The sequence below is a fragment of the Siphateles boraxobius genome, unplaced genomic scaffold (assembly GCF_051911475.1).
Source record: "Siphateles boraxobius isolate OS27281-9 unplaced genomic scaffold, OSU_SipBor_1 6, whole genome shotgun sequence".
Classification (NCBI taxonomy): Eukaryota; Metazoa; Chordata; class Actinopteri; order Cypriniformes; family Leuciscidae; genus Siphateles; species Siphateles boraxobius.
Genome location: NW_027509186.1, coordinates 8,694,235 through 8,707,500, shown reverse-complemented (window position 1 = coordinate 8,707,500; position 13,266 = coordinate 8,694,235). Strand labels below are relative to the sequence as shown.

Genomic DNA, 13,266 nt, shown 5'->3' with positions numbered 1-13,266 from the left:
GGTGAAACGAGACCATGAGCTTCACCCTTAGATTTTATTAAGCATGTTCAGCAGTTATAAGGATTCGGTGCAACAGTTCATCTCAGAACAGAAGACTATCTCAGGACTCATGCTTTTCTCGGGTCCTGACTGAGGAGGTATATCCTGTGTTTTTCCAGTTGTGCTCCTCGAGAGGGTTTTCGGAGGCAAGGCAAGAAAGGCGATGAAGGCCTTAATGTTCGACGAAGGGAGATTTCAGCTCACTAACCCCTAAGGCCATAGGAAGACATGGGTAGACTCAATCAAACGCTGCGATGTGCAGTAAAACAAGTGGTTAGATGTATAGGGTGCAGCGCATTCAGAGCATTGTCATGAGGAATGTTACAAGTCTGTCAGGCATTTGAGATGAGCATTGAGTGGAAGTTTTGATACATTAATATGATGTCAGGTCAGTGCATTAAGACATTCTCAGAGTCATTATGTGTGTAGGTTTGGTGAGAGGCATCCCAGTTTGGGTTAGTGGGCGTGAATGTCCAGGCCTTGTCCTATGAGGGGTTCGGCGGGGTGGCTGTGGGGGGGAGGGTGCAGCAGCATGGCAGTGTGGGGGCCGGGGTAGGGGTGCAGGGATGGGCCGGCGTGGGGGTATCCCGGTTGGGGCAGGAGGGCTCCGGGGTAATCTGTGGGCAGGGACGGCATTCCCTGAAGCCCTGACAGTGGAGGAAGAGAGAAAGAGTCAATCCGGAGAACAGGTGCATCACTATAGTCTTACAACAGGTATATTCAAATTAAATTTAATGCTTTTTAATGCCTTTTTTAAATGCCATACATGACCCATAACTAACCACGGATATTATACAGTGGTTAGTATAAGTGAACACACCCATGCTAAAGTTGACTAAAAAGAGGAATAAAAAAAATCATCTTTTGGAAATTGATCTTGATGCCTTAATTTAAAAAATGAGGAAAAATCCAACCTTTAAGGACACCAATTTTCTTTGTGAATGAATAATGTATTGTAAATAAATAAATGTTCTTCCTTAAAATACAGGGTGCGTGAGTCAGGACACCCCTATGTTAGGCAGGCAGATTTTTATTTTTAAAGGCCAGTTATTTCATGGATCCAGGATAATATGCATCCTGATAAAGTTCCCTTGGCCTTTGGAATTAAAATATCCCACATCATCACATTCCCTTCACCATACCTAGAGATTTAACATAGGGGTGTCCTGACTTACGCAACCTGTATTTTAAGGAAGAACATTTATTTATTTACGATACATTATTCATGTATCAAACTAACGTACAATTATAATAAACGTAAAATTATTAATTATGAATCCTATATTCAAATAAATTGATAATATACAATTTTCTTCAAAACTATCTACATTTTAAATTTTCGCAAAATCCATTTAATGACTTATAATGCTTTTTAATGCCCCGCGGAAACCCTGTACAAACTAGGTGATGCACACAACCAGCCTGTTCAACTGATTTAGTTGATCTCATGTGTTGGACTGACACAGAATAATGTAGTGGCAGAACAAAAATGTCAACACCCCCAAAGCTTCACAGTCCTATAACTCATCCTGGGTCCACATTTCATTCAGTAACATTAGACAGTTTTGATTTATGTACTTTTGCAATGTTTCTATCGCTTGTGCTTGGATCTGGATACTGGTATTCAGTACTCTTTCAGAAAATGCGTAATTGCGCCCCCTACCGTATAACAGTGAAAACATGGAAAACTCGTCACAAGAGGGGAAACTAAGGGCCCCTATCACACATTGCAATGCAGCGCCAGGCGCGACGCAAGAGTGTTTTGCTAGTGTCAGCCCGACGCAGTTATCATTTTCACGTCCTGCGGTACGTTGTTTAAATAGCAAATGCATTTGCACCCATTTGTGCGCCCATGGGCTGCTGGTCTAAAAACGAGGTGTGTTCAGGCGCATTGTTGGCGCGTTTTTTGAGGCAACTGAAGTAGACTGCGTTTGACTTTAGACCAGGTTTCAGTTGGTCAATGGCGCAATTGTTTTTTTGTTATTTAAAGAGCGTGTTAGTAATGTTTGTCTATAGGCGGGTCCATAATGCTATGTCCCGTAGATGGTCTGCTAGCGCTCTTTAACCTCGCGCACGAGCAGATTCGTTTCCTCGCTAGAGAAGCGTTCAGTTTTTACGCTTGTAAATTCCGTCATGTAACGCAACGCAACTGGCTTTTAAAGGGAATGGGTGATGAGACTCTGATTGGTTTATTGCATGTTACGCCCCAAAACACACCCATTACTCATTAAGAGAATAGGGACAACCCTTTAAGACCATGCGCCGGGAGCACCGACCATTTTTAAACGTTGTTAAACTAACAAAAGTGGATTCGGACTCGCCCTAAGTGCACTTTTGAATACAGTATTGTATTCTGCTTCAGACTAGCCTGGTTAAAACCAGACCCTTCTCAGTCGTAACTGAGTTAGGGTGTGGGGAAGGTTCATTCACACCTCATTTCCAAAGGCGCGTCACCAACAGACGTCGCTCGAATGCTTCTGGGCGCAATTGGATAGACCTTAAAAACAATCAGATCGATCGTCATCTTGTAAAGCCCGCCTCAACATTCGTGATTGGTGCCTCAATTTGGAAAGATTGGAAATGAGCTTGAATGGACTGTTCGCCAGACTAACTTGTAGAGCAAATCTAAATTTGCCAGAAGTTCGTCTGGGTTTTCCCAGGCTAGCTTCAGACATCACCCTCAATATACTTTTTGCCCCCCCCAAGTAAAAAAGAGAAACTTTGAAAGTATTGCTCTCACCTGCTGTCCTAAGACCTAAATGAGTCTGAGCATCCAACCCATATCCTCCTAGAGCCGCCCCCTCTGGACTGTACGGGGCACCCTGGCCTAAAACACACACACACACATACACACACACACACACACACAAATATGTGTGCAGAGAGCCACAAATGTTGATTTACTATACATTCAGAATGTACTACAAGTCCTAGATAAACATGCACAAATGCAGAATAATTTATTTTACCTGAGCGATTTGATTGGTCAATCATTGGCTGGACTATTCTGCGTCTGGCATTTATGAACCTTAGCACGGACAGCAGGAGCAAACACACGATTAGAACAACAGGAACAAATCGTTTTGATGAATGAAATAATAGCTGACCAAAGAACCACAATTTAAGAACCACATTTAATGTCAATACAATTAGAATATGTGAATCCATTTTACACTAAAAATGCAGAACAAAAAAGTAAATACAATATAATATAAATATAAATAATACATTTTAACTTTGAATTACAGTGCTCATGATTGTAAATATGCCCAGATGAAGGCAGGTAATGAGAGCGGTTGATTAACAGTGAAAGAGAGCGATTACTAACCAGTTGTTGACCTGCAGTATGGTGAGACCCGTGTCTAGGGAGAGCTGTTTCTTCTGTTCCTCAGACGGGTACGGGTGCTGACAGAGGACAAAGGGTTTGTAATGAATTTAAGCCTAGGTTAGTGGTGTGGCCTTTGTGAGTGCACAAAAATAGACAGATGTATTGTTACACAGGCAGTGCTGGGGGTTTCATATTTACATACTCAGATAGATTACTTCCTGAAAGTAACAAGAAAAGTAAAGTGTTAATTTTTTTTGTTCATGAATTTGCACCATTATTTAGTTAGAATGATTTTTTCAATAAAGTAATGCATACTTGGTAAATAGTACACATTATTAAATACTGACAAATATATTTGTAACAATGTAACACAAATAGTTACTTTTTAAGTAATGAAATAACGTAACTTGTTTCCTTTAAAATAAATATAAAATGCATTTACATATAAACATGCTCCTCAACAATGGTTACTGGTGACACTTTGGGACTTGATTAGTCAGATTCCTTTGTTACCTGCACTATTATTTTTATCCTTGTAATTATTCGTAACTTCTGGATATTTTACCATTTGTAATTACAGATGCCTCATTAGTTGGCAATTACCAAATGCTCATTACCATATCTTTAAAATCTTTACTCATTTCAAATGTTATTAACCATCAACCATCAAGAGCTCATAAATTCATATTTCACAGATATTAACTTGAGATGGTCAATAAAGTCGTCCATTTTTGTTACACCTTTTCCAAACCTTCTTCTTTTTCTAGCTTTCCTCTGTTATCTTTATCTTTCTTCAAGCTCCGTTCTTTGTTTTTCTGCCACCAATTTTAGCACCAAATGCTACTGTTTCTTTCAAGCCTTATATAAATGTACCATTGTAACCATACCTTTCATCACGATGGAGCCCACTCTTTTTAGAAAAGCTCTCAAAAGAACCCACTCTTATTTACTTTTTCCTCATGTCATTCCAAACCTGACTTTTTCTCTCAACAGAACTCAAAAAGAAAAGAGTTCAAGTATGGTTTAAACTGTAAATAAATTGGTTTTCTATCTTACCGACAGGTGCTGAAAGAGCCATGCTCTCATAATGTTAGTTGCAACTTTGGGAAAGATTCCTCTTTTCTTGTTGTTTCGTCTGTCTCTGTCCGTTTCGTCTTCTTCTCCTGTGCTGGGCGATGCCACACTCCCATCCAATCCATCACCTGAAAACCCACAATGAAATATCTCATCAGATTAGTGACAGGACGATAGTCGTTGAATTAAACATGCAAAAACGTAGCATACTACTACTGGAAACATTCATTACCGCATCTAGTTTATAAAATTCACAAAATATTTGAATAGAACAGTATGCAGTGTAAACAGTACTTGATTGTGTGTAAAATGGCTACCGGCATCACTGCAGTTCTCTGCGCTGTGTGAGGTGAGGCCACAGGAGGCGCTCGGGGTGCCCGAGGGGGTCGACACACACTCATCAGGGTCCCGCAACCAAGACTGATTCTACACACACACACACACACACACACACCCACGAAACAACCAAAGACTTTAGATACAGAAGGCAGAATATCTGGCGGAACAAGCCCCGCCTTCTAAATAAAAGAGCCAATCGCTGATTGATGATGTCATCAGATCGTTAGAAGCTCCGTTTGCTATAGGCTGACCTTGGGTAGGGTGTAGTCTAATATGTAGTCATTGTTCATTGCCGAAGTATTTTTTGGCACACAGTGCCGCGACAAATCAATCACTAGTTTATGACTGGCTGCCTGCGCATTCATTCACTGAGCTCGCGGCTGCTGCAACTTGCGCTCTCTTCACGACTTATCATCCACGGACAGTTTTTAATGTTTTATCAGACAATAACTACTCAAGATTTTGCTTTAGTATAATTTTCGAGACAATCAGGGCCGGATTCGGGACAACAGCTTAGATTTCGGGACTGTCACGAATTATTCGGGACTTCTGGTCACCCTAGTTTGCTATAGTCAGTATTTTGAGATGCGTACAGGACCACACATGCACATTGGCTATTTTTAATGCTATTTGAGCATAAATATGACAAAATCATTGACAAAATCAACATTTGAGCATAAATATGCTCCACTGCTGCATCTATACTCATAGTGTCGGCCCATCCAAACACACACACACACACACACACACACACACAGAAGTGTGTATAAATGCAATGACCCAGATGTGGATTCAATGCGTACCAGATGTGGGCCGGATCTGAGCCGACACTATGTTGCTGTCTGGGTCATTGCATTTATACTCACTGCTGTGTGTGTGTGTGTGTGTGTGTGTGTGTGTGTGTGTGTGTGTGTGTGTGTGTGTGTGTGTGTGTGTGTGTGTGTGTGTGTGTGTGTGTGTGTGTGTGTGTGTGTGTGTGTGTGTGTGGATGGGTGAAATGCAGAGCACAAATTTTACACATCACTTTCACTTCACTTTCATAAGAATCAACATTTATGAGATAGTTCATGTCATATTTAGCTGGTGATTTAATGTTATTTAATAGACCTTATTCAGAGCAGCGCCATGACATATATGAAAGTGAGGCTGTGTGAGAAACACTTTTCAAAAAACCTGTATAAAGCATCCAGATCACTTAAAAAAATCTAGACAATACAAGCTGTGGAAAATTATGTCTACTGACATTTCTTGGAAAGATAGTTTTGTAGTGTTTCGTCAGCAGAACAATCCAAACAGTAACCGTAAATAACAGTACAACCCACTGAAGAGATTCACGTCTATCCCTCACAGCCTCGCTTTCATTCCCGTTAAAAAGATGGCGCTGCTGTCTGTGAATAAGGTCTACAGTGAGTTCAGTTTCTGAGATTCCAGGATTCCCATTCAAGAAGATAGGACTTGGTCATGGATGCCCAAAACAGTAAATAATATAACAAAGAAAGCCTGAACGTTTGAAATGGACTTTGAAACCACTAACACCCTGGACTCACTTGTTCTGACAGATTGGTGCAAGAACCAGTGAAATCTTCCATGTCAGATTTGGATCCCCCGTCCCGGTCCTCCAGCACCAGATCAGTGGGCATCTTGCCCTTCAGACAGGTGATGTAGCGATGACAGAAGTTATCACAGAGGTCATGAACCTATAAGAGAAAATAGACTCACTGACATCCATTCATTCTGAAAGAATGTTAATACACTTTTTTCATATAAAATAAAAGTACATAGAGAGAGAAGGCTTGGTTTAAAAAGTTGCCACGTTTTAATAAGGGGAAGCGTGCATGAGATTTTATAAAGGATATCATGAAATAAGGAAATAAAAATGATAAAAAAGACTAATTAAATAGAAAAAATAATAAAAAAGGGGTTTGAAATGACATGAGGTGAGTACATTTTAACAGGATTTTCATTTAAGAAATATCACACACTAAATGCAATATCTGGAAACTGGAAAAATTGCAAAAGTACCCAGAAAGCAATTTTCAAAAAACAAATTTAAACATAGTCTAGGCTAAAACAAGGCAAAATTTGGGCTGTCAGTGAAAATTTAATAGACGTCTAAACCGTAGCCCAAGAATAGACCGTCATACACATAGAACATGTCAAAGAAATCAAACCAAAAACCTTGATATGTTGATAATACCATGGTATGATGGGATTTTCTGACATGGTATCAAGGTAATATCATGTTTTGGTCATGTGTTACCATAAAACAATTTTTTACAACATGTACCATAATAATGTTCTTTGAAGTAATTTATATTACCATCTAAATATTACTGTTATCATCAGTACTGATAATATATTACCATAAAGTGCCATATTATTCTCATTTGATACCATCTCTTTATCATTGCATCACCATATTGCTTTATTGTAAGGGTTATCTTTAAAAACACTCATCGTTTAATACAGGAGACAAACCTTTTCTAGCTCTAATAGATGAAACCGTAGAACTTGAATGGCCTGGATCATCTGTGCAAAGAGATCATATGGTTAAAAAATGGGAACACCCTTTGCAGAATTACATGAAGCCATTTATTTTTAAAGCTTATGTATATTATTTTACCAGATTATCCAGTTCTGGATTTGATGAAAAGATGGGTTTCTCTGATCGAATCTAAAATAGTGAACAGAAAAAAAATCATTAGGTACCGGCTTGGATGCTCAATGTTTATGCAGGCTTTATCTAGTACATTACAAGACAAAAGCCTGTCACATTTGACATTTTAAACTAGACAAGGATTTGCAGATCCCTGTGTGTGTGTGTGTGTGTGTGTGTGTGTGTGTGTGTGTGTGTGTGTGTGTGTGTGTGTGTGTGTGTGTGTGTGTGTGTGTGTGTGTGTGTGTGTGTGTGTGTGTGTGTGTGTGTGTGTGTGTGTGTAGGTTTAGGGGTAGGGGATAGAATATACAGTTTGTACAGTATTTAAAAAAAAAGCATGTTTTCCTAAAACATCAAAACCCCAACATGAGTTACTCACTTGTTTGGCAAAGACTGCGATGTCATCGTTGAACGAGTCAGAGGAGCAGACATCGCTGTGATTGGTCATGCCGTGGAGGTGGGCGGAGTTTGACATGGAGGCGGAGTCTCGTGGAGAGCAAGTGGCAAGTTCACACTTTTCAAATACCAGAGCCAGGAGTGGAAACAGAGGATGACTGCAAATCAACACACATACGCTCCGTGTAAGACAACACTGCAGGCTAAAAACTACAAAACATGACCGATTTATGTGAGGAGCTCAAATTAATGCCGCCACGATGTCATAATCATTTCAGATTTTCTTGAAGGGTGTGATGGTTTTGATATTATATCCTTTCTCCTATCTCAGATTAATGTGGATAGACAACTAGTAAATGTGGATAGACAACTAAGTAAACTATTTGTATGTTAACTTCCCCAAAATCTGGCTAAAATGGCTCTAAGGTGAATTCAAAACAGTGTTTGTTTGAGTAGCCCAACACACAACACTGGCTCAACTAAACCAAAGTAGAAAGTTTGTCTGACCAATGTTTGTCTAATCAATGGGAGTGTTTGGAGAACCTGTCTGAAAACAGTCATTATTTTTGCAATTCCAACTGGTGCCACTAGTGGTGCGAAAATTACACACTTCACCTTTCCAAGACGCTGTTACATTTTTAGTTGTGAAATGCTAATAAACATTGTAGTTTGTTAACATTTGCGTGTTGAAAAAACAGCCTGCCTGAAAATACTACATTTTGTGGATTTGTGTGCTGACATTTTTTTTTATCGTTCTCAGTGGAAGCACTTGAACAGTAAAATACATAAATGACATTGTTTAACTTAATCTTTCTCCGCCATTGTTGGTAATTTCCTGCTTTTGGTGTTTTCACTGTTATACGTAGGGGGCGCTATAACACATCTTCTGAAAGAGTACTTCTGAAATAAGCAGAAACCAGCAATATCATATATAAGCAGATGCTTATGTAAAATAATGTGATCATCAATATTAAACAGCATATAAATCAAAACTGCCTATGTTACTGAGTGAAATATCGACCCAGGACTGTGAAGTTGTTGATGGACTCGATCTACTACTCCATCTATGTTTTGATCGTCTTTCTGAATGTCTTTTTTTTAAAACAATATTTTCTCAGCTTTTTGCTCAAAAATATGCTTATTTTTAATGAAACTTACCCACATTCAATTGTTGATAAAAAAAGAATGAATAAAGTGTTTTTGTTTTGTTTAAAGCAGAGGGTCTATTCTTTCTTTTGATATATTGCATGTTCAGATATTCATGCAACATAATATTCTGCGGGGCATGAAAGTGTTGTGAAAATTATAAAAAATGCTTGCAGTGGCTGACAACGCTGACGGGGAAAGAGTTAATACCTAATGCACACCTTTACTTATTCATTTTGTTGCCCTTGAACTAAAATAGAAAGAGAAAGAAATGTGTCTACCCATATGGTTTGTATTACCCTCAAAATAGGCCTCATGTGAAAAAGAGAAAAATATTGTGTAATTATTTAAACTTCAAGTGAGCAAAATCATTTATCAATGGCATAATTACAAATTAAAGCTAGCCAGGATTTGAAGGCAAACTATGGAGCGCTCCCACATGTTTGGTGTGAGGAAACAGATGGTGGCTCTCACCCGTAGATCAGGTCCCGGTGGTGTTTCAGGGAGTCAGGCACCGTGTGGCCGTAGTGATGCGGAGGAAGTGACCTCATGACGTCCCGGTACCCTCCCACAGGCATGCCGTCAGAGCCTGGGTACTGCACCAACTCCTCATACTAGACAGGACGAGACCAAACTCAAAGATAACACATGGCCTAGTTCAGCCTTATATTAGTGTGTGTGTGTGTGGGGGGAGATATGAGTTTACACAGCATTGACTGTACAGTTGAGTATGAGAGGCTGTTTGAAGTCGCTGATAATTGTATCTCCTCCTTAATAAACACTGGATGCGGAGAGGCTTTGATGTGCGATTTTTCAGTGCCAAGCAACATTCACCCAGGGACATAAACTCCACAGAAAACTGATTAATAATTAACAGCCTTACATACAATTACATAAAGTCATCCAGCTTTCATTTTTATTGTAATTAAATTGATCTTTCCGATTAATGCCGTAGTCAGATATATGATCAGAAAAACAACATGCACTTGCACAATGGGACAGTTTTCTGAATAATCAATAATCAGAAAAACATCTAATTATGAAATTCATTTGAACCGTTTCCAATGACTGCTCACCTATTATTATAATGGAAGTTGCAGGATCATTAGTAATAACGTTACTTAATGTAAGCCTTTAACTAAAATAAAGTGTAGGGCTTTGTTAATAATCAGGCTTTTCTGTAGCATAAACCATGCTCATATTCTTATGCTCAACATAACAAGAAAATAATTTTAGCACACTACATTAACACCAGTTTCATTTGGTTTGATTTTTGAAGTTGTGAACAGATAAAGCAATTTTGGGTTTCACAGTCTTTTAAAATATATCCAGTGAACATGCTGTTATGAAAATATATATACAGCCTAGATATGTTTTATATGTGAAACTAATAATTAGTGCACTGGCTGCTACCAACACTCATATTAAAATTAATTAACCAAAATTTTAAAAAGTTGTTCTGAGCTAAAATGATAAGTAGGCCCATTATTAAGATGGACAATGTAATAATTTAAATTCGAAGTCACATCACCAGTCATTATTACTGCGTTACAACAATCAGTTAAGAAGCAGTTAAACACAAAGGATCCAAAGTATTAAATATGATAAACGGTAACCTTAACACTTTATAATAACATTCATTTTGACAGACATTATAATTAGCTGTAATACATTCGGTAACGCTTTACAATAAGGTTCATTGGTTAACATTAATTAAATACCTTAGTTAACATGAACTAATAATGAACAATACTTCTTCAGCATTTATTGATATTAGTTAATATTAATTTCAACATTTACTTATATGTTATTAAAATCAAAGGTTGTATTTGTTAACATTAGTTAATGCATGGTGAACTAACATGAACAGCTGTATTTTTATTAACTAACATTAATAAAGATTAACAAATGCAATAACAAAAGTATTGCTCATTGTTAGTTCATGTTAGTTAATACATTAGCTAATGTTAACTAATGAACCTTATTCATAGATAAAGCTGGATTCTATTGACGGAAATATCATCAAACTTTGATGCACATACTGTATTTGAACTGGTAATCACATAGAGACTATTAGTGTGAATAATTAAAGTTATTATAGACAAACTATTTAGCACTGCAGTATCAGTTTCAAACCAGCTGAATATATGTAAATATAAAAAACACAGTATGTAATTATGCATGCTGCGGCAATGCTTTTTATAAAAAAATGAGCAATGAATGTGTACAAAACTCAGACGTGATATTAAATAACTCCGATAACTCAGCTATTTGTACAAAATCTGAATGTGTCTATTATCTGTTCACAATTAAACCCAGACCAAATGGATTATTTGAATGTAATCTCAAAATCACATAATCTCATAATCACAACATGTAAAATATATCCTATTTATTTTGTGGAATTTACCAATAAAAAATATTCTTAATGCGGTTGCAGGGACAGATATAAGAGCTTGTGTGTGAGATCGCATAGACTGATGCCAAATTAACAGGATCTTAACTGCCATTTGTAAGAAGACACAGAACACAAGAAGAATTTCCATTTGGCCGCTCACTGTATAGCACAAAAGTTGACCTACTTATCCACTTCATCTGCCTTTCCACGGCCCGGGTCTCCAACACTCAATCTGAGGCTTGCCTTCTGCTGCATTTCTCAATACAAATCAATGATTTCAATGGGGATAAGCTAAGCAGCTGAGTGTGAGCACCTTCGTCTAAAGAAATAGGCCTAATGAAAATGATTGAAAATTTAAAAAAATTAATTATTTTTCTTATTATTTGAATGCACGTTAACTAATCTCTTGAACCTACAACTGAATTAATAATGTAAGTTGTTATATAGTGTCAGCCAAAAATCGTACAATTGCAAAATAGGAAGTAACTTTTTGTATTTTAGACAACATACTTGCCTGTACAACTAGTTCTCTTTTTGTTATGCGTGTTTATTTGTGATTAACATCTACACACTACAGGATCAAACACTAGATTTGCATTAAAACAGCAGGAAAATGGATCTGTAAAACCAAGGGAAGAAACAGGACCTACCCTCTTCTCCATGCGATACGGAAGCCGAGCTCACACACTCTCTGACGGAGGACAACACACACCCGCGGCAGAAAAGACACACTCTCTATAAGAAATACAGCGTTCAAAAAATGAGCATGCATTGCAACATAAACATACTGATACCATATTCATATTCTGGTCCAAAAGCATTTGAGATTTGGGGGAAATTATTAGATAAATGCATGCACATAGCCTATGAGAGTAGTGGATAAGATTGCTTATTTCACTTAAAAAGTATCCACCAAAATAACAGCGCAAGTGTTGCTGTACTAGAGTGAGAAATGCACTAATGTTATTATATCCATAACAAATGATTACATCCACGTAAATGTTGTGAATTTTAATGTAAATTGTGTAATATGAATATGAGGATATGATGGGAAGGCGTAAAGATCCCCCACCTTAAGAAGACTGTAGCAGAAGCGTGACGCGGGCCGAGTATCCAGCGTTAGCGGCGCGTTCCAGATGATGTCGCGTCCTTCGCGCGCTATCGATGTCCATGAAGCGAGGCGTTGAGCTCGAATGCGTCTCTCCGCGATGAGCGATTGAGCTTTAAACCAGAGAGAGAGAGAGGGAGAAAGAGAAAGAGAGAGAGATGAGAGCGAAAGAGAGAGACTGGGAGTTGTTTCGGGGGTCAAAACACAACGGGGTCTCTCACCCCCACCTCCTTATCACACACACGCTCGCGCATCACACACACACACACACACACACACACACACACACACAGCGCGCGCATTACAAACGCAGAGCCTTTGGTTTTAGGACGCTCTGTTCCTCTTTCTTTCTCTCTCTCTCTCTCTCTCTCTCTCTCTCTCTCTCTCTCTCACACACACACACACACACACACACACACAGCGCGCGCATTACAAACGCAGAGCCTTTGGTTTTATCTGAAGGACGCTCTGTTCCTCTCTCTCTCTCTCTCTCTCTCTCTCTCTCTCTCTCTCTCTCTCTCTCTCTCTCTCACACACACACACACACACACACACAGTGCTGATCGCTACTCCGGTGTACAATCATTTTGTCTGAATATGAGTATAGTGTGGAGCAGATCTGTCAGAAGAATTTTACACACATGCGTTGTTATTATTCTCAACAGCACACGCGACACATCATACACAACACATCACCTCATTCATATACTGTATACGGTGGCCCCAAAAATTATTTGCAGACTTATGTCGAATTTTAAAATGTATCGAAGCAAATGGCATCT

General features: G+C 38.5%; 1 protein-coding gene across 1 annotated transcript in view; it reads right to left on the bottom strand.

The window, feature by feature from the left end:
- Positions 1 to 12,997, bottom strand: part of meis3 (myeloid ecotropic viral integration site 3) — a 14,245-nt gene extending 1,248 nt beyond the window's left edge. The window contains exons 1-13 of the mRNA XM_077207608.1: positions 12,449 to 12,997; positions 12,027 to 12,111; positions 9,453 to 9,592; positions 7,816 to 7,990; positions 7,404 to 7,454; positions 7,259 to 7,309; positions 6,328 to 6,477; positions 4,759 to 4,867; positions 4,424 to 4,569; positions 3,368 to 3,444; positions 3,009 to 3,067; positions 2,780 to 2,866; positions 1 to 686 (exon numbers count right to left, since the gene is read on the bottom strand). The exon at positions 1 to 686 is cut by the window's left edge and continues 1,248 nt beyond it. Of these exons, the coding sequence (XP_077063723.1) occupies positions 496 to 686; positions 2,780 to 2,866; positions 3,009 to 3,067; positions 3,368 to 3,444; positions 4,424 to 4,569; positions 4,759 to 4,867; positions 6,328 to 6,477; positions 7,259 to 7,309; positions 7,404 to 7,454; positions 7,816 to 7,990; positions 9,453 to 9,592; positions 12,027 to 12,038 (1,248 nt within the window). The 5' untranslated portion in view covers positions 12,039 to 12,111; positions 12,449 to 12,997 and the 3' untranslated portion in view covers positions 1 to 495. The remainder of the gene's footprint in view (positions 687 to 2,779; positions 2,867 to 3,008; positions 3,068 to 3,367; positions 3,445 to 4,423; positions 4,570 to 4,758; positions 4,868 to 6,327; positions 6,478 to 7,258; positions 7,310 to 7,403; positions 7,455 to 7,815; positions 7,991 to 9,452; positions 9,593 to 12,026; positions 12,112 to 12,448) is intronic.
- Between the last annotated feature and the right edge of the window lie 269 nt (positions 12,998 to 13,266).